The sequence below is a fragment of the Armigeres subalbatus genome, chromosome 2, assembly GCF_024139115.2.
Source record: "Armigeres subalbatus isolate Guangzhou_Male chromosome 2, GZ_Asu_2, whole genome shotgun sequence".
In the NCBI taxonomy this organism is placed as follows: Eukaryota; Metazoa; Arthropoda; class Insecta; order Diptera; family Culicidae; genus Armigeres; species Armigeres subalbatus.
In genome coordinates, this window is record NC_085140.1 from 261508238 (window position 1) to 261528070 (window position 19833).

At 36.9% G+C, this 19833-nt stretch overlaps 1 protein-coding gene across 3 annotated transcripts in view; it reads left to right on the forward strand.

Moving 5' to 3' along the window:
* Positions 1-315: 315 nt before the first annotated feature.
* LOC134212150 (non-lysosomal glucosylceramidase) overlaps positions 316-19833 on the forward strand; it is a 44643-nt gene continuing 25125 nt past the window's right edge. Inside the window, exons 1-3 of one of the 3 annotated variants that reach the window (XM_062689754.1) lie at positions 316-621; positions 675-920; positions 16943-17212. In XM_062689754.1, the coding sequence (XP_062545738.1) occupies positions 754-920; positions 16943-17212 (437 nt within the window). In that variant the 5' untranslated portion in view covers positions 316-621; positions 675-753. The remainder of the gene's footprint in view (positions 622-674; positions 921-16942; positions 17213-19833) is intronic. The other 2 variants (XM_062689756.1, XM_062689757.1) reach the window with 2 other exon arrangements.

The following is a 19833-nucleotide window of genomic DNA, read 5'->3' on the forward strand; positions in this document are numbered from 1 at the left end:
CTATGTTCATGCTATCATAATCAAATAAATAAAATGAAATTGGCTTTGTTATTATCTCTGTGTTAATTTTTTTAGAATGCACGTATGGTATTAAAAAAATCGATGAAATTGGTGTTTTATATCTATTTTTTATGTGACATAAATTTGTCACAGTCTGATGAAGATGGGAACCGTTCCCCTATCAGCATGCGGTTCATCACGAACCTTCCCGCTTGATGCGCATACGCTTCATTCCTTATTCATTCGCATGCTTGCACACAAGTAGGTAGCTAGTCGCCATCAGACTAGGCCAGATATCAGACATTGCGAGTGTTGTGTTGATAGTGGCCACATTGGCGTCTACTGTCATCCCCTTATACGCTACATACTAACGCTCTACAACCTCCTACAACCATCAGGCTAGACTGATTCGGTCTGTGCGGTGCGGCCAGTCAATCGCACTCAGTCTCCGGAGAAGCGTTTTTGCGTTCGGTTGTGTTATTTCGCTGCTCCGCGGTCGGTGTGAGTGCTTAGCCAGCAGGAGAAAAAGTTTGAGAGAAGCAGCCAAATCGCTGAAATTGTGAATATTGATGTGCTAATACTGTGATAAGGCAGAAAGAAATAAAACTGGGTGGATGTCAGGTGTTAAAAAGCATATTAAATGAGTGTGTAATCAAATAGTAACGAAACAACAGATCTTCATATATTTATAGATATTGATACTGGTGCTTAATTGAAGAAAGTGACAAAGGTTAATTATTTAGCAGTGTAAAAATGGATGGCGACAGTGCTCAATCAATCTGCGGATTCAAACAACAAGTGGTATCAGTACCTCAGTACGGCCTAAAGCTTAAATTCAATCACGTTTATCCGGAGACCAGGAATCAGAATTTGAAGCCTTCCCTTCGTCAAATATGGCCCATTATTCCGATGGCTTTGAGGTACGTCTGAGTAAACTTTCACTTCGATGCCTATCATAAATTCGTCCGATAGTGATGTGTCTAAATATAAGCCTGTGGGGAGCTGTGTAGACCGGTGCTGTTACACACAATAAAACCTAGTTTGGAGCCACAATGTCTACGAGATTATTGATATGAGGAAATTACAATGCCACCCACTTCTCCACCCAGTCAGCATGATCCAGTTTTAGATTTTTTTTTATTCAGCAAGCAAAAAGGCAATTTGGATATTACTTGTAAACATAAGACCTCACTCGGGGTCGGGACTACAATTTTATTACAAGAAACACAAAACATTTAGTACCATTGCGGGAGTAAAAAAAATGTATCGATTTTCGTCTTATTTTTGGGCATCCTATTTTGCTCTTCTATGCTCACTTACCAACGTCGCGACAAGCCTCTCTCAAAAATATCATTTTTATGTATCGTGCCGGCATAAAATCGGATGCGTCTCCGTCAAGTATAAGTGATTCTGAACCAGTATAGTAGCACTTTATGAAGTTGACGTAAGCCAAACGAAACGAATGTTAACAAAAAAACAAAACTATCATTCGACTACTCTTCGATGTCGAGTACCTATCTATATAGATGTGATGACCAGACGGATATACGAACTTTTGTTTGTGTCGACTGTCGCAAACATTTGTTGCTTATGCTCACGATACCTGACCCAGCTTCTCACGTTTGTTTTGCTAGCTCTTTACACGCTGCATTCCATATTTTGTTTAGTCAGTCACTCAGACGAAGTCCTTGCCTCTCGGCTTGGAAGTTAGGCAGCTATGACGATTATACCAATCATGAGTGAATGAGGAGATATTAGATTCATAATGGTCTGCAGTTTTTATCAGGCATTAAAGTTCAGGTGTTTCACATGCGAGTGGAAACTGGTGATAAGGCTGCTGTTATCAAGCTTCTTTGATATTTGAATTGTGATTTAAAAAAGAATAGCAATATGATACACAGAATTGGGTAATGATTAATTGCACCGTCTCAGGCGCAATGTAGCTGTCCAAGCTATGGAAAATGTGATTGATTTCCAGGTGCAAGATGTCAAGCTTAATTTTCGTTTTGGTTTATATAGGATCTTTTTGAATGGGAAGGTTTTAGAATTCCTACGTATAATAGGTAGGTTTATCATCGTTCTTATTATGCGATGCTTTTGATTTATAACTTTTGAAATTTCATCTTCGCAAGTACAAAGCTGTAACAACAGTCGCGAGTTTCACGGATTTGTCCAGGATTTCCCTTCCAGTCACGAAAAACTCAGAGATCGCGGACTTTTAATTACACTTTCGTGAAAGTCGCGAATTCTGAATTTTCTTAAATTTAATTTTTGAATAAAGTATACACTGGATTCTGTTTATACACGATTTACATTTTCTCAAATTTGCCCTCATCCTAAATGTTTAACGCATATCATATTAATTACCACGTGATTTTTCTTTGAATTATTTAGGATTTTTTGAAACGTGTTGTAAAGATTTTGGTAGCAAATTAAGATCACACGATCAAAAATCCGAGCGAAAAAAATCGTTTAAAAACAGAATCTTGTGTACTTGTCAATTTTGTGTGGGCTAGTTGGTTGCTGATTATTTTTTTAAGGGATATTCCCCAGGAAAATTCATCCCCACTTTTCGTGGGCGTTTGCTGAATTAGCAATCCGTTGAGATCCCACATAGTATTCGAATAAACTCTCAATTCAAATAGGATATTCTGTAGCAGCAAAATAAAATTTCAATGAAGAATTAGAAATTTTCCATAAAAAATAGGAAATTGCCAATAAAAAAATCAGTGTATGAGCAATAAATAAATATAAAATTTCCATAAACAATTGAGAATTTCCCACGAAACAAAAATAAATTAGCACTTTAAAAAGCAAAAATTACAATGAAAAGAAATCAAAATGTTTAACGGAAAAAACACATAGGTAATTTCCATAAATAAATCAATATTAGCAAATAACAAAATTTTCCATAAAATAAATTTTGTTTTCCATAAAAAATTTAAAATTTTTCCGCGAAATAAACAATAAAATACAATAAAAAAATTCCTTTAAAAAAATACAAAAATGCAATGAAATTGATAAAAAATTTCCATGAACTTTAAACGCTTTCAAAGAAGGGCTCATTTATGGAAAAATGCTCAGTTGTATCGCTTTTTTATATTTCCTTGTGGAAATTTTCAAAAGCTTTTTTTTTTTGTGGAAAAAAATTATACGTCCAGGCTTTTTTACACGGTTTGGTTTTAGTCATTTAAGACCTATAGCGGAAGAGACGAGTCAGCCTAGGGCTGAAAGTCTCAATAATAAAGAAAAAAAACCTTCAGCGTCAATGAAACAATAAGTTAACCCCACAAAAAAATCACAAAAAAGCTGTGAAAGTTCAGGTTAACCGAGAAATTAATGAAGTTCAACCGCGTAAAAAACCTGGGTGTATTGTGGACAATTGTGTAATTGATTTATTTATAGAAATTTTGTATTTTTTTCGTGGAATATTTTGATTTCTTTATGGAAAATTCTTTTTTTTTATAATTGCATTTTTTTTAAGTGCAAATTTATTTTTGTTTTGTGAAAAATTCTTAATTGCTTGTGGAAATTTTGCATTATTTATGCAAAATTTATATTTATTTGTTGCTCGCTCATACTCTGATTTCACTATTGGCAATTTCCTAATTTTTCATGGAAAATTTTATTTTTTAATTTTTTTTATGGGGGTTTTATTTTAGTCATATTTTGTTGAGTTTGATCAGTCTGTTAAAGCTGTTGAGAAAGCTACGGAGCTATAATTACGATTGATTATCTAGTTAAGAAAATTATTTTGAGCTTTTTTGGTGGCATGTTTTCATTTGTCATAAGACAAGTTTTGAACTATCCCATTTAATTCCACCACTTGATTGTACCTTGACAGATACGTATTTCGACCTCAACAGTAAGGACGTCTTCAGTGTCTCGTACTTGGCTCGACTTGAAGATCTTATCTAGTACCTCAGAAAGTCAGCGAAAATCTAAAGTCGGATCAAACACCGTGATATTCGCACCTACATCTGCCGGGCGAAACTTATCGCACATAGGTACTCTGGCTGTTGTCAACTCGGCCTTTTAATCGGTTGAGCGATAGAGAGGTTCTTCGTTTCCCGACCATCTGTTGCGTTGAGTCTTGTAACTTATTGACTCCAATCGCATTCAAACCATTTGGTATTTCATCCTTAGTGCTATCAATCATTCCAATAACTTCTTGTTAGGCTAGTTTTCTTTTCAATTCCATTACCTTGTTCTTATATCCATTAAAAGTTCATTCCTGCCTGTTCAGTTATTTACAACGGACTATATGACTGAACTTGTAGGCTTGAAACTCCAAAGAAATCTTACGGTGAATATCATACCTGATGATGGAATGCTCACGATAGCTGGTTAATCGACAAAGGATGCAGTATCTCCACCTATAAAATCACTCACCTCCGAAAAAATTTTGTACAGGTGGTTCCATTGGTGGCAGAATCGCACTATTTCCGCTTACCCATTTACGCTCCGATATGGAATCATTTACTTTTACGTACTTATTGGATAGGGTACGTTCCTTTTCAGACGCTGGACTCGATCCTGAGCCGAATGCTGAAAGTCACCCTGAAGTTTAGCACCCTCAGGTTCACTTCAATTGCAATAAGCCAGATTTTCTTCAATTGCAAAAGCAATGCCACCTACCATACGTTCTCTTTCGGATTATCTACTGAATGTTTTTTTCGCCCTACGCTTTTCTGGTTTTTGGTTTTTGGGGCCGGGGAAGGGTCTTAAGATGGTTTGAGGCCCCTCCTCTCTTTAGAAAGGTGGGGGGGGGGGGGGCTTCCATATAAATGAAACACAAATTTCATCATAACTCGAGAATTAATCAGGCAAATGGAACCAACTCTGGCACGTGGGGGTTTTGGAAGGGAAGATATGTTTCTGTTGTAGTTTGAAGCCCCTCCCCCCATACGAATGAACCAGACTTCTTTTGCATAACTCGAGAACTAATTAGATTTCAATTTTAGGCGAAACAAAGTTCGTCGGGCCTGCTAGTTATAAAATAAAAATGTCCATCAAAATCAAGTACAGGGCTCGATTCCTATGGTAATTCTGCCTCTATGTTCCATTTTTTAAATCCCTATAGGAGGAGTCTCGAAAAATCTTAATTGGGAAGATCCTAAAGTATGCCACGCAAAATTGGCGATTTTAAACCCTACTCCCAACTTCGTTGCCCTTTTAGTATTAAATTTCTAAAAGATCGTCACTTTGTTAATGACCCCTTTTTAGCTTAAAAATTATGAAAAATATGTTTGATTTCAACAATATCCCCAAAATATTTACAAAACCGTCCAAAAAGTGTCCTAAGTTGTTTTTTACCAGTTTGAATTTGTTGCCTTTGTAGCGAGGCGAATGATCCTTCTATGATCTCAGCTGTTGGGAGAACAATCCATCGCAATATAATTGCAATTGGACGAAAACTTGGAACCATTTCAAATTCATAGCGGGTAGCCAAGAAAAAGTTGGTTAAAGTAAAAGAATATTCATTAAAAAAATTATGCGGTTTCATGTATGTAACCTACTTTTTATTACACCAAAATTATCGTTGGAAAATTTCAAAACTTTTGTAAGTTGAGATTTACACAAGTCGGTTCTTTTATGCCTCAAGCCATTGGAAAGTGGTACTGAGAAGAAAAAAAATCAGTTTTACAATAGTTCAGCATTTAGATAATCATTCAACCTTGGGAAATAGTAGGTCAACGAAATTTTCTAGAAACATTTCGTTATAAATTTCAAAGAAATAACATAACCAAAAACATTACATTAAATTGTAACCGTTGGTTCCAACTTTCAAGCTTGCTGGCTTCTCCACTAGTTGCCTATACATAGAAGGTCACGTAACGAAAAAATCCCTCCCCCTCGTAACGAAAAGTAACATTTTCCGCCCCCTCCCTTCCCCATATAATGCGCCACTTAGAAAATTTTAAATCCTTTTTTTTTTCTCTGAAGCATGTGGGTTGTGGTATTTATTGAAAACTGTTAGAATAGGAACGGCACATGATTAAAACCAAGGATATCAAGAATGCAGCTAGTAAAAACTTAAATAGAATTGCGACCATGACCATTCAAATTTTAGTTTAGCGGGACTGTTCTGTCGATAAATGCGATATTCGCTTTGTTCTTATACGCATAACGGTCCCGCTATGTGCTTGATTTCGGTAATGATTAAAACGATAACGAGACAAATCATTTTTAAATGGGACTGTTTATGTGGTTGAGCTAAGATGCAAAATTGCTTAGAATGAAAATGCCTCGAAATTTAGCAACAATTATTCGAACAAAACTTGCTGTATTTTAGGATTCCCAAAAAAACATCAAAATAGCCTGCACTGATAAAAAGTAAAAAACTACAAAGACTAGCATGGGACAATTATGCGTAGTATGGTAGTAAAGATGAAAGGTTGGTACTTATTCATCGTCGTGATTAAGACATATGTATTAGCAATTACTTCAATCAGTGATTAAAAAAACCCTCTATGATAAACTTTTATTCGCGTTATGCGTAACATTTGCTACTACCCACCCCCTCTCCCACCTTTTAGTGTAACAAAGTATATCGCAAGTTAGACCTCCCCCCTCCCCCCAAAAGCGTTACGTAATTTTGAGAACAGACCCTAATTCCTAGACCCACTCTATTGAACGAAACTGACAGCCTCACACTCATTGAGAGCGGTTCAGGTTAATGTCGGAGGTAACCCGCCGACTCAAACTGGAGATACGCATGGAAAGGGTTGAATTCGTCAAACTTCGGGTTCTCATATATTTTTTTTCACCAATAGCTTATAAAAGGGTAGAAATGAAATCAAAAAGTTTCTTTTTCTGTCCTTGACCAGTGAGATCAGAAGTGCGCATCGCGTCAAAAAAAAGTAATTATTGAAACGTTAAAATTTAATGTAAAAAAGGATATAATGTTTTTCTGTGTTTCTTATTTTTAGTAAAATATTAAAGTAAAATCATACAAATAGACACGACCGAATTAAAATATCTACACAAGTGTTATCAGTATACGGTTAGTGAAACAAAAGGAAGAAAAATTGATAAAATAATCCTAATAAGGTATCTAGTCTGTTCTATAGTTAATTCATAGCTTTTGCGAAACAATAGTGTTTTTCAAATAAAACGAAAAAAGAAAGTCGAAAAAGAAAAGGTAATTGCATAAATTAAAATAGAGGTTGAGGTTATGGTGTATTTGTGCGGTGTAAAAGAGAGTGTAAAATGGTGTAATTGTGGTTCGTGCAGGTCCATAACAGGGCCTTTCTTTTATATTTTGGTCATCTGGATTTCATTCCAGATTTCCGGTAACAACCAACAGGAGTTTCGAGGCCATAGTCCAAATTAGGCAACTGCCCGGCCATCGACAACCCGGCGTACAGAAGTATGCCAGCACAGAAATTCTTGGCCTCAATTGGGAAATCAGCCCGTCCTTGCTATTGTGTGGCCAATCCGGCTCGAGAGCTGTTAGGTCGGGCAGCCCGCTTCGTCGTCCGGTCAGTCGACTTCGAGAGCATTCCGTCCGACCAACTCACTCCGAGACCCAATCGTGGCAGTCCGCTTCATCGACCGGCCACCCCGCTTCGAGAGCATTCCGTCCGGCCAACACACGTCGAGACCCAATCGTGGCCAGCCCGCTCCATTGTTCGGCCAATTCGCTTCTAGAGCATTCCGTCCGGCCAACCCGCTTCGACACCTGATGGTGGCCAATCCGCTTCATCAGTTCGGCTAATGTGCTTAGGAAGCCCGCCGACCAATCCGGAGAATCAATCGTCATTGATTGTTTGCACGGCTGCATGGCGCGATTCGACCAGAATCTTACTCTAGGGATGTTTGTAATCGAGAACGGATGTTAAACTGCTCCAAATGAAGAAACGCCCGCTTAGCATTTTTGGATTTTTTAAGTTAAAATACGTAAGCTAGATAGGTTATAAAATTTAATAAATGAAAATCTCAAACTAAATGATTCCAAACACAAAAAACAACAAAATACACTTTCACATACTGGAAAATATGATAAACTAGTCGACCAGGCAGACGTTGCCCTGCCTAGTAAGCAAAAATGCCCATGCGAAATGTCCATACGAATCTTAATTTTTAGTTTTTCACGATTTACTCAACTTTAGTCGTGATTTTCGTAGGAAAAAATATCATATAAACCCGTCGGAAACAATAACGAACATATCTGCTGAAGGAATGAAGCAAATCCGGCTGAATGATTTCGAGTTATGCGGATACGAACACAGGCCAATTCATTTTTATTAAATACTAGTCGACCCGGCAGACGTTGTCCTGCATAGTAGGCGAAAATGCGCGTTCTGAACTACTCAAGCGAAATTCCTATACAAATCTTAATTTCAGTTTTCTCATCCTTACTCGTAATTTTTACATGAGGAAATATCATATAAACCCGTCGGAAACTGTAACGAACATATCTGCTGAAGGAATGAAGAAAATCCATCCAGCCGTTTTCGAGTTATGCGGATACGAACACAGACCATTTCATTTTTATATATAAGAAGATAAGAAAGACTAGTCGACCCGGCAGACGTTGTCCTGCATAGTAGGCGAAAATGCGCGTTGTAAACTGCCCATGCGAAATTTCCATACGAATCTTATTTTTAGTTTTCACGATTTACTCAACCTAACTCGTGATTTTTGCATAGGGAAATGACATATAAACCCGTCGGAAACGATAACGAACATATCTGCTGAAGGAATGAATAAAATCTTTCCAGCCGTTTTTGAGTTATGCGGATACGAACACAGACCATTTCATTTTTATTATATAGAAGACTAGTCGACCCGCCAGACGTTGTCCTGCATAGGAGGCGAAAATGCCCATGCGGAATTCCCATACAAATCTTTCTCTATTTTAGTTTTTCACAATTTACTCAACCTTATTCATGATTTTCGGATGAGGAAATATCATATAAACCCGTCGGAAACGATAACCATCATACCTGCTGAAGGAATGATGAAAATCCGTCGAGCCGTTTTTGAGTTATGCGGATACGAACACAGACCATTTAATTTTTATTATATAGATAGATAAAAGATAGAGATGCAGAACTATTGTACGGGTTAAACCACTCAACCTGTAAATCAAATGTTTAAAACAAAAAAGAATGAAATAAGGATATATTTGACTGTTAATTAAATAAATGCATTTTTATGCATATTTATATTTTAAAAACAGGCCTGGGACAAAACGCCCGAATGGTGGTTGAAAATGACTCAATTCAAGCTCTATCTGGAATAAGGCGAATGTCGCAAGAGAGGATTCTCTTCGTCGACTTCCCCTCTTTTAAATAAAAGTGACAAGCAGCTGATTCCTCTGTGGTTTATCACCTCAGAACGATAGAAAACAATGCGAACTTGCATTCTGAGGTGATAAACTGCAAAGAAATCTTCTGCTTGTCACTTTTATTCAAATGAGGGGAAGTCGACGAAGAGAATCCTCTTTTATATCGTTAATTTGTTGATATTTTTCGGTGAAAACTAAACACACACTTTGCATTATTTTGCATAACGTTTCGGCCTACTGCTTTTCAGCCATCATCAGATCACGGTGACCCAACTACGAAGAGAATCCTCTCTTGCGACATTCGCCCTTTTACCAGAGCTTGAATTGTATGTGAAATAATGGTGAACGCATGCTCGCGTTTGTTTTTTATGGACGGATTTAATGGAAATCTTATGAGTAAGATGAAAGAATCGCAAATCGTTTATTTTAGGTATAAATATAAATGGAATTTTGCTCTATTTTTACTATTGCAGCTCGATAATGAATAATTAACATTAAATTTTAGTGGTAATATTCGTTCAAAATGTCCTACAAAAGATTATATGAGTGATGTTATGAGTTAGGTCATTTTGCCCCGAATGAGCATTTTGCACTGTTCTCTACAAATTAGGTTGGCACAAATAAACAAAAATAAAGAGAAAAATGTGTTACCCTATAAACTTGGATTCATTCCTTTCTGGCGTTTCTGGTGTTCAGTATAATTTTCATTATTGGATCAAAGAATGCTTTGCCGTGTTGAATTTTTTGAAAACATGGTCATAGTGTTTTGGTTTCTCAATAGTTTTTGATACCGTTTTGTCTCAAATCTCAAACAGACTCATATTCCGAACATTAATTAAATGAAGATTTATCTGAAGCACTTCGTTATTTTTGCATAAATAAACGAATTTTCTCGACAGACATACAGATCAAGGACATTATAATTGTCCTACATCGGATAAACGTTAAAATTTTGCATTTTAGTGCTTTTAAAGTGGTGTTTGGAATTAGAATCAAAGTTTTCGGAATTTGAGACATTTTTTACTATGGGTGTTCAGCATCTGAGACAAAGTTCGGCAGAATAAAATCATTCAGCATTAATAGTTACAATCAAAAAAATATGAATATCAAGCACTTATATGAAAGTTCAATTCTTTCGCTAGCTGATGGAAAGTATTGATCTATGTATTCAAATATTTTTATTCATGTGCCATAAAGACCTCCGAAGAGAAAAATGAGCTTACGTGTTCGGAATATGAATCTAAACGGTAATATGATTTTCTGTCTTGTGAAAGTATCTCATTTTAAGCACTTTATAAGAACTACAATTTTTGTGATAAAACCTAATCACCAAGGTATCTCCTTTAAAAAAGAACGACGAAAAAGTAAACGAGTGAAAAGTGATGAATATGCTAGCTAAAATCGACTACTTAGGAAATTCTTCATAATGTGTGCATCTTGGCCAAAATAGCAAGATGCTGACATCCCTTGTTCTTTCTTTTCTTTTTTGTAGTTCAATCAGCTTCTCATGGTATTTTCGGAATTTGGGGATTTTTTTGCTTATGCCAATACTACTGTGGGGATTTGAATAAAGAACAGATTAATTCGCGCATTGTTCTAAAGTTGCGGAAAGGTTGATAATATTCCGTCGTATGGAGGTGCTATGGGAAATATGGGACTGTTGTACGAGAAAGGAAAAATCAATCAAGAATATTTTGATGCTTGTATCAATATGTAACATAATTTATTATTAATTAGCAAAGAACATATCTGAAACACGTAGCTTTAAAGAGGAGTAAAACGCTCAAGTCCTTGAAATACATTTCTGGTTGTCTGGTGTAATATTGCCAGCTCCCTAATGGTTAATTCCCCATTCCTCGTCCCACAACTGTGCTGTGCAAATTTTGCGTACAGTTCAAGTGAGACCACTGGTGAATATCTCATAAACGACTAGCACGTGCAGAGCAACCCTGCTGTTTCATGCGATCTGATGGGTTGCACTTGATCTCATTTATAATATTGATTTAAACCCCACTCAGATAAAGAAATTATAAACAGAAAACCGCGCTGCTCATAATAGATTAATATTTAGTTCAAAGTCGTCATATTCCAGCACGCTCAACGCAGAAGGGGCTTTCAACACGGCGCATTTGAACCAGCTTAGCCACTTGTGCATAGTCGGCTGAATCCTATCTTGGCTTATTTATAAACATAGACATAGATACATACATTTTGATTTATTTTTATAGATATTTTATAAGATTGCGTGTAATCTGTGGTAAGAAGACATATTGCAAATTTGCTTAAAGCTGAGTCTGGGATATTAAGTTGGATTGTTCGTATAAAAACTTGTACAAACAATGTTAAGTCAAGGTAACGAAAGTCGTCCTTTATTCTCAATGACTCAATAATGTTACAAATTTATGTCAAGATTTCACTGCAACATTCAATCGATTAGGTGCTAGTATTCAAACTTAAAGTTAGTGCTGGTTGTAAATATATCTATAGGTATGTGAGGGAAAGGCTAAAGTTGTTCATCAATGTTTCTATTTTTTTTTATTTTCACGATTTCCTCAGTTTAACTCCTGATTTTCACATGAAAAATGATCTATAAACCCGTTGGAGGTTATAACAAACATGTGTATTTGCTGAAGACATGAAGAAAATCCATCCATCCGTTTCCAAGTTATGCGAATACGAACACAGGCCAATTCATTTTTATATATAAGAAAATAAGAAGTAACAAGAAGAGAAGAAAATGTTTTTTTGTTCGGCGATGCACAGTGATATTTAAAAACTTGTTCTGGAATAACGATGGTAATCCCTGACCTTTATTTCAGCCAAACATTTGTCGTCAAATCATATAGAATCATTTGATGAGAATGCAATAATCGAATCGATTCCCAATTGCTTAACGAAAATCAACTAACTGCATAAGAGTGCGCTTATCGGTAAAGCGGAGTTTAGAAAACGATCGCATTGAACCGGGATTACCTCAACCTCATGCCTATGTAGCAATTTTTTTTTTTTTTTTTTTTTTTTTAACTAATTTTATTTGCTAATTATCTGATACATGCATTCATCTCTTAGACTAGGTGTTCCGTGTTTTCTTAACACTATCATCCTTATTTGCTATGTTATGCTTTTAGTTATTATTAATACATTTCAATTGCCTCTGGCAGTTGGAATTTTTTCCTCTGGTTGAATGGAACCATGTAGGAATTACAATGTTTTCAACTTAAACTAAACTTAACCTATTTTATACTAAGGGTCCAAGGAGTTAATCGTTGCAATAGAAGATTGCAACGATTTTATCTAAAATTGAAATTATTTTGTTGGACATTTGTTGCAATGTCTCAATATTAGAAATTCTATGAAGTTCATTGGTACTATACCACGGAGGCAACTTCAGAATCATTTTCAAAATTTTATTTTGAATCCTCTGGAGTGCCTTCTTTCTGGTATTGCAGCAACTAGCCCATATTGGCACAGCATACAACATGGCAGGTCTAAAATTTGTTTGTAAATCAAAAGTTTGTTCTTAAGACAAAGTTTTGATTTTCTGTTTATAAGTGGATATAGGCACTTAATATATTTGTTACATTTGGCTTGAAGGCCTTCAATGTGATTTTTAAAAGTTAATTTTTGATCTAGCAGAAGTCCTAAATATTTAGCTTCGCTAGACCAATTAATTGGAACCCCATTCATAGTGACAATATGTCTGCTAGAAGGTTTCAAATAAGAAGCTCTCGGCTTATGTGGGAAAATTATAAGCTGAGTTTTGGAAGCATTCGGGAAATTTTCCATTTTTGCAAGTAAGTGGAGAAAATATCCAAACTTTTTGCAATCTACTACAAATGACACGAAGGCTACGCCCTTTGGCTGAGAGACCTGTGTCATCTGCAAACAAAGATTTTTGACACTCTGGTGGTAAATCAGGTAAGTCAGAAGTAAAAATGTTATACAATATGGGCCCCAGTATGCTGCCTTGGGGACACCAGCCCTTACAGGTAATCTATCAGATTTAGTATTCTGATAGTTTACCTGCAGCGAGCGATCTGATAAATAATTTTGGATCAGTTTAATTATGTACAGAGGAAAATTAAAATTCATCAATTTTACAATCAAACCTTCATGCCAAACACTGTCAAATGCTTTCTCTATATCAAGAAGAGCAACTCCAGTCGAATATCCTTCAGATTTGTTGAGCTGAATTAAGTTCGTAACTCTTAATAACTGATGAGTGGTTGAATGCCCATGGCGAAAACCAAATTGCTCATCAGCAAAAATAGAATTGTCATTAATATGAACCATCATTCTATTTAAAATAATCTTTTCAAACAGTTTGCTTATGGAAGAAAGCAAACTGATTGGGCGATAACTAGAAGCCTCAGCTGGATTTTGTCCGGCTTCAAAATTGGAACAACTTTGGCGTTTTTCCATTTATCTGGAAAGTATGCCAATTGAAAACATTTGTTAAATAAATTAACCAAAAGGATAAAGAGCTCTCAGGGAGTTTTTGATAAGTATGTAGAAAATACCATCATCACCCAGGGCTTTCATATTTTTAAATTTTCTAGTAATAGATCTCACTTCATCCAAATTAGTTCCCAACGAAGGATCAAAACATTATCTTGATTGAGAATGTCTTCGAAGCTCCGTGTAACCTGATCCTCAATTGGACTAGTGAGACCTAGACTAAAATTATGGGCACTCTCGAACTGCTGAGCAAGTTTTTGAGCCTTTTCGCCATTTGTTAATAAAATTTTATTTCCCTCTTTAAGCGCTGGAATTGGCTTTTGAGGTTTTTAAGAATTTTTGTTAATTTCCAAAAGGGTTTCGAACTGGGATCCAACTTCGAGACATTATTCTCAAAGTTGGTATTTCTCAGAATAGCGAAACGTTTTTTAATTTCATTTAATTTCATCTCGCCAAATAACTTTCAACGCGGGATCGCGAGTTCTTTAGTATTGCCTTCTTCTCACATTTTTAAGACGGATCAGTAGCTGAAGATCGTCGTCAATAATAATGGAGTTGAATTTAACTTCACATTTCGAATTGCAATGCCTCTGGCTTCGACAATTAAATTTGTCAAAGATACGAGCGCATTGTCAATATCACTTTGGTATCGAGAGGAATATCAACATCAAAATTCCTATCGATATATGTTTTATATAAATCCCAATCAGCTCTATGATAATTAAAAGTAGAGCTGATTGGATTATAAATGGCTTCTTGTGAGATTTCAAACGTCACAGGAAGGTGATCAGAGTCAAAGTCAGCATGAGTTACCAATCGGCCACACAGCTGACTTGAATCCGTTAAAACTAAATCAATTGTAGAAGGATTTCGACTGGAAGAAAAACAAGTTGGTCCATTGGGATATTGAATAGTATAATATCCCGCAGAACAATCTTCAAATAAAATTTTACCATTGGAATTGCTTTGAGCATTATTCCATGAACGGTGTTTGGCATTGAAGTCACCAATTACGAAGAATTTTGATTTGTTGCGAGTCAGAATTTGAAGATCAGCTTTCAACAAATTCTTTTGCTGCCCATTGCATTGAAAAGGCAAGTAGGCTGCAATGAAGGAAAATTGTCCAAAATTTGTTTCAACAGAAACTCCCAAGGTTTCAAAAACTTTGGTTTCAAACGATGAAAATAATTTATGTTTGATACGTCTATTAATGACAATGGCGACCCCACCACAGGCGCTGTCAAGACGATCATTTCTGTAGATAAAATAATTTGGATCTCGTTTAATGGAGAGTCCTGGTTTTAAATAGGTTTCAGTTATAATGGCAATATGCACATTATGAACTGTTAGGAAGTTGAATAATTCATCTTCCTTACCCTTTAGAGAGCGGGCATTCCAATTTAGAACTTTCACACAATTATTTAGATCCATTAAAACGGAGTCCGATAACAATTTTTGTGTGTACTTTATACCAACCTGAACAGCTTCAGGAATGGTATTTGCTTTGAACATTGCATCAATCATGTGATGCAATTGTTCAGTTAAAAATCAAAATCGGAAGCAGTCATGCTACCTGAATCGGCAACATGACCGTTATTTTCCGTTGGGACATGGGTATAAACCTCATTTTGAGAAGAGAAATTTGGTCTACCAGCAGCGATGTTTGCATACGTAGGTACATTGGAAAAATTGAATTTACTGAAGTGCTTGCTACCCGTTGACGAGCGGCAAAATTTGTTTGTGAATTGTGGTGGGTATGAATTGCTCGACCGGTAACCGGTTTCGAAATTTGAGCGTTTGAAAATTTCTACCCGTCGAATCTGGGATCCGATTGGAATTTCCGTCATCAATTTTGCACGGGAATTCAAAACTTTTGCGTGAAGGGCATTCCCAGAAATTGGATTTATGATTGCCCCACAGTTTGCGCACTTAAATTTATTGGAATCTTCTCTCACAGGACATGCGTCCTTGGCGTGAGAGGTTCCACCACAAATCATGCATTTAGCATCCATGTGACAATGTTTGGTTCCATGACCCCACTTTTGGCACTTACGGCACTGGGTAGGGTTTTGGAAATTTCCCCCAGGCCTGCGGAAATGTTCCCATGCAACACGGACATGAGACATAATACAGGCCTTTTCCAAACTTTTCATATTATTTAGTTCACTTTTGTTAAAATGAACTAAATAAAATTCTTGAGAAATGCCCCTCTGGGAAGTACCAGAGTGAGATTTCTTTTTCATCTTAATTACTTGGACTGGTGAAAATCCAAGTAATAAGTAATTGTAAAAAAAGTAGTAAGTAATTGAGAAATTTCAATTTTAATCTCATCCAGTGATTTGTCATCACTGGGAGACCTTTCAAGACGACTTTGAACAATCGCTCAGTTTTGTCGTCGTATGTGAAGAATTTATGGCGCTTCTCAGTTAAATAGTGAAGAAGACGTTTGCGATCGTCAAAGGATCCCGGCAAAACGCGGCAGTCACCCTTCCTAGCAATCTGAAATGAAACCTTGATCCCCTGAAGGTTACTCAAAATCTCATTCCGGAAGCCAGAAAACTCGGCAACAGATACCACAATTGGTGGAATCCTTTGCTTTTCGCATGAATCGAATCACCTGGGCTAGAGGTAGATTCGATTTGCTCAATATCATCATTAATCAAATCGAACTGATTGCTCAGTTCGATTGGAGAAGAATTATTTCCGATATTAGAGTTAGAAGGAATATCTGAATTCTCCAGCTTCCTTCTATTTTTTCCGCGCTTGGGCAGGACGGTCTTGAAACCTTGTTTCTTTGAAGGAAGTGGAGAATTCAGAGACTCCCCCTTCCTCTTGTTTTTGTTAATACTCATTGCTGAGCGTGGAGACGTGACCTTCTAAGAGGTTTTTTCCCAGAACGGTGTCCCTGCAGGATTACCACCGCTTGTCGAAATTTTACTTCCGCAAACGGGTCCAACGTAAAACGAAGGCACGGGTCCTTGCAAAGATCGTAACGGGATCAGTGGGTACAAATAGCGCTAAGAAGCACCGTTGAAATTAAAATAGCTTCGGGTAGTATTAAAAACTTCCTTCCGCAAAGAGAGAAAGAACCGCACAGCACGAAAGCACGATGCGGTCTGTGCCTATGTAGCAATCCGCGTCACTATTTAACGGCAATTAATTGGATTTTTAAATCCTTCCCTCCCGCAGATACATCCCCTACTACTGGAAGGTGTCACGCGAAAACCGCCAGGTCCTGATGGACTACTGGTACACCGAGAACGGGAAGCAGATCTACGGTGCCCCGATCGGGGGCATTGGCGCCGGCACGATTGGGCGTGGATTCGCCGGCGAGTTCTGTCGCTTTCAGCTCAAACCGGGCCTGTACGAGTACAACACGGTGCACGCGAATCAGTTCATCGTCACCATAAAGGACGAATCCAACGTGACCATATTCCAGAGTTTGCTCTCCTCCTACAGGTAGGTGGTAATGTTTTTGTTTTCTGCAGGAAGGGCTATTAGTGGGTCTATATGGTTATGCTGACGCCACACGGTATCGCAGTAGAGACGATGATGTGTGTGTATACATAGCGCGTGTATGGTAATTTATTCGCGTGGAAATTTGGATCAGAACTTGATTTTTGCGGTGCTTTACATCGTCGTCGTCTATCATGCGACATCTAATCCAATTTGTTTTGATTTATTTTACATATAGGGTTATTGCATATGGATTAAAGCTCATGTACCTATTTTAATTAAACTTGAAAACAAAGAATTGAAAAGCGCAAAATTTTTGCTCGTTTTCTGTTTTTTTGTAGCAGAGAGTACGCTTAACAAGATAAAGAAATAACTAGCCATAAGTCGATTTAATACACATGTAGTACATGTTCTGTTTGTTTTGGCAAGTGAAGACATTCCACTAAACGAACTATAAACCTAATTTTCTACACTAATCAAAAGGATAAGTTTGACCTGAATCGTTTGTTTGCAAATACAAATAATACAAGCGCGTGTCTTGTTTGGCCCTATCAGAGCCTGTTTTCTTGCCGTCGTCGAATAATGATTACAACTGTCATTTATGCCCATAGACATCTGATTGTCCCATGCTCTTGAAAAAATTCAAAACTCGATTAAATTTGTCCCATTGAAAATAGTCCGAATCGTCTAATGTAATGTAACCAGACATCCTGCGTTTCGCGGGACGCTGCATTTTTCAACTTCGTTTTACAAATTTATTACAATTCATGCAGCCTTATAAATATTTTTCCAATTTTCTTTGGGCCAAAATCTATGCGAAAAGCACATTTACAAAGCATTTACAAAATTGCTAAATTTCTATACTAAAAGTTTTGTTAGTCTCTTGTGATAGATTTTCAGATTGTTAAATCTATGTTAAAAAAATCCTTGTAATAATGACACAACACTTGTAGAAGTCATCATTTCTCGTACATAAATCATCAAAGAGGTTCATTGCATTTATCTCAGTTTAGATGAGAACATCTGTTAATGGTATTATGGCCAAAACCCAAACAAGACTGTTTGTACACACATCGTTAATTTCAATGAGCAGATTTTGTACACAGTCGAGCGATTGTTTAGCTTGGCTCATATGATTCATGAATCATCGCACCAAACACTTCATATTTCTGTGGTACCTCAGACGGTCCATATTATTGTTACACAGCCGAGTAAATGCACCATAAATACCCATTTTCCTGGCCTCATATTTATCGCAATCCTTACTATGCCGTTGATTGCAAGCAAATAAATAGGACGATGAGAGCACACATCATATTCGCCTCCTCCGTACTCCTCCACCTCATGAGTAATTTAGCATGCGGATTGCGTGCAGAAACCAGAGGCGACGATGACGGCGCGGTCGCGAATTTGTGAACAATACCGTTTTTATGGGCCGTCTCGTTTCTTTCACACATTATAATTACCGGCTTTGCGATGTGATCCTTTTCAGACCGGTTTAATGCTTCGAATAGACTTGTGAAAAATGCTCTCTTTTATTGACGAGAATCCTTTGACAGTAAAACTGCAACACACTGCTTTTACCTTCATATAATATAAATACAGAGGAATTGTTCCCATTTCCATCTCACTGAACATATATTCATCGCATCGCGATAGCAAGAAACACAGCACCAATCTCGTTGCTTCATTTTGCTAAAATGCGTTCTCAATGTTGAAAAAACAAAAATCAGAAGAGTTGTGTACAAGTAGGGTGACCATATGGTATCCTAAAGAAGGGCATGTCCTCCTTTTTCATTAAAAACCAGATGTCCTCTGTTTGCGCAAAAATATCCTCCTTTTTGGAAATTTTGGGAAAACTGTTGCATCCCCGTAACGCTGGGTAGACACCTTTGCGTGGTGTGTTACGGTGTAAGATCTACCTCGATCACATTGTCAGCTACAGGCAAATCCTGATCCAACGAATACCTTCCCCAATATCCAACTCCGTGGTACTTATGAGGGTGTCGCTGAGTCGGGGGCCTCTCGTTAAGTAAGTACTACACCAACACTTCCTTCTCCTCCCAAGTTACGGTAAGATGGGCGTGGCCAGGAGTAGTAATCCTCATGCTTTTGTGATTTTTATCCAAGATTGAAATCAAGGACCACACCCACCTTGATTTCTGATAGCAATCTGAATAAGGATTTCAAAAGAAAAACATGAGTATCACTAGTGTCCAATCTACGAAGTACACCGTAACTATGCTATGCTATGCTATGCTATTTTGGGAAAACTGTTGCATGAATAACTATTACTGATTTTTTTTTGGTTTAACGATTACTGTTCTCTTACTGTTAGAGTTCATTCTGTAACAAAACGTTGCACACGTTTGCGTTTTTGGTTTTAATTCTGAAAAACTTCTTTCAAGTTTTGGCATAAAATAAATGTAAATATCGAAAATGAAATGCATGAGTTACAATAATACAGGTGTCAAAAATATCAGAAAAAACCCAGATTAATCCACCTAGCGGTGATGGTGCCTTTCTCGTTCGTTCAAAAGGTTTGGAAAAATCTCAAATAACACCAATATATGGATTGATTTTATTTTTCATATTTGTTTATATGCATAAAATTTTTTTTTCGC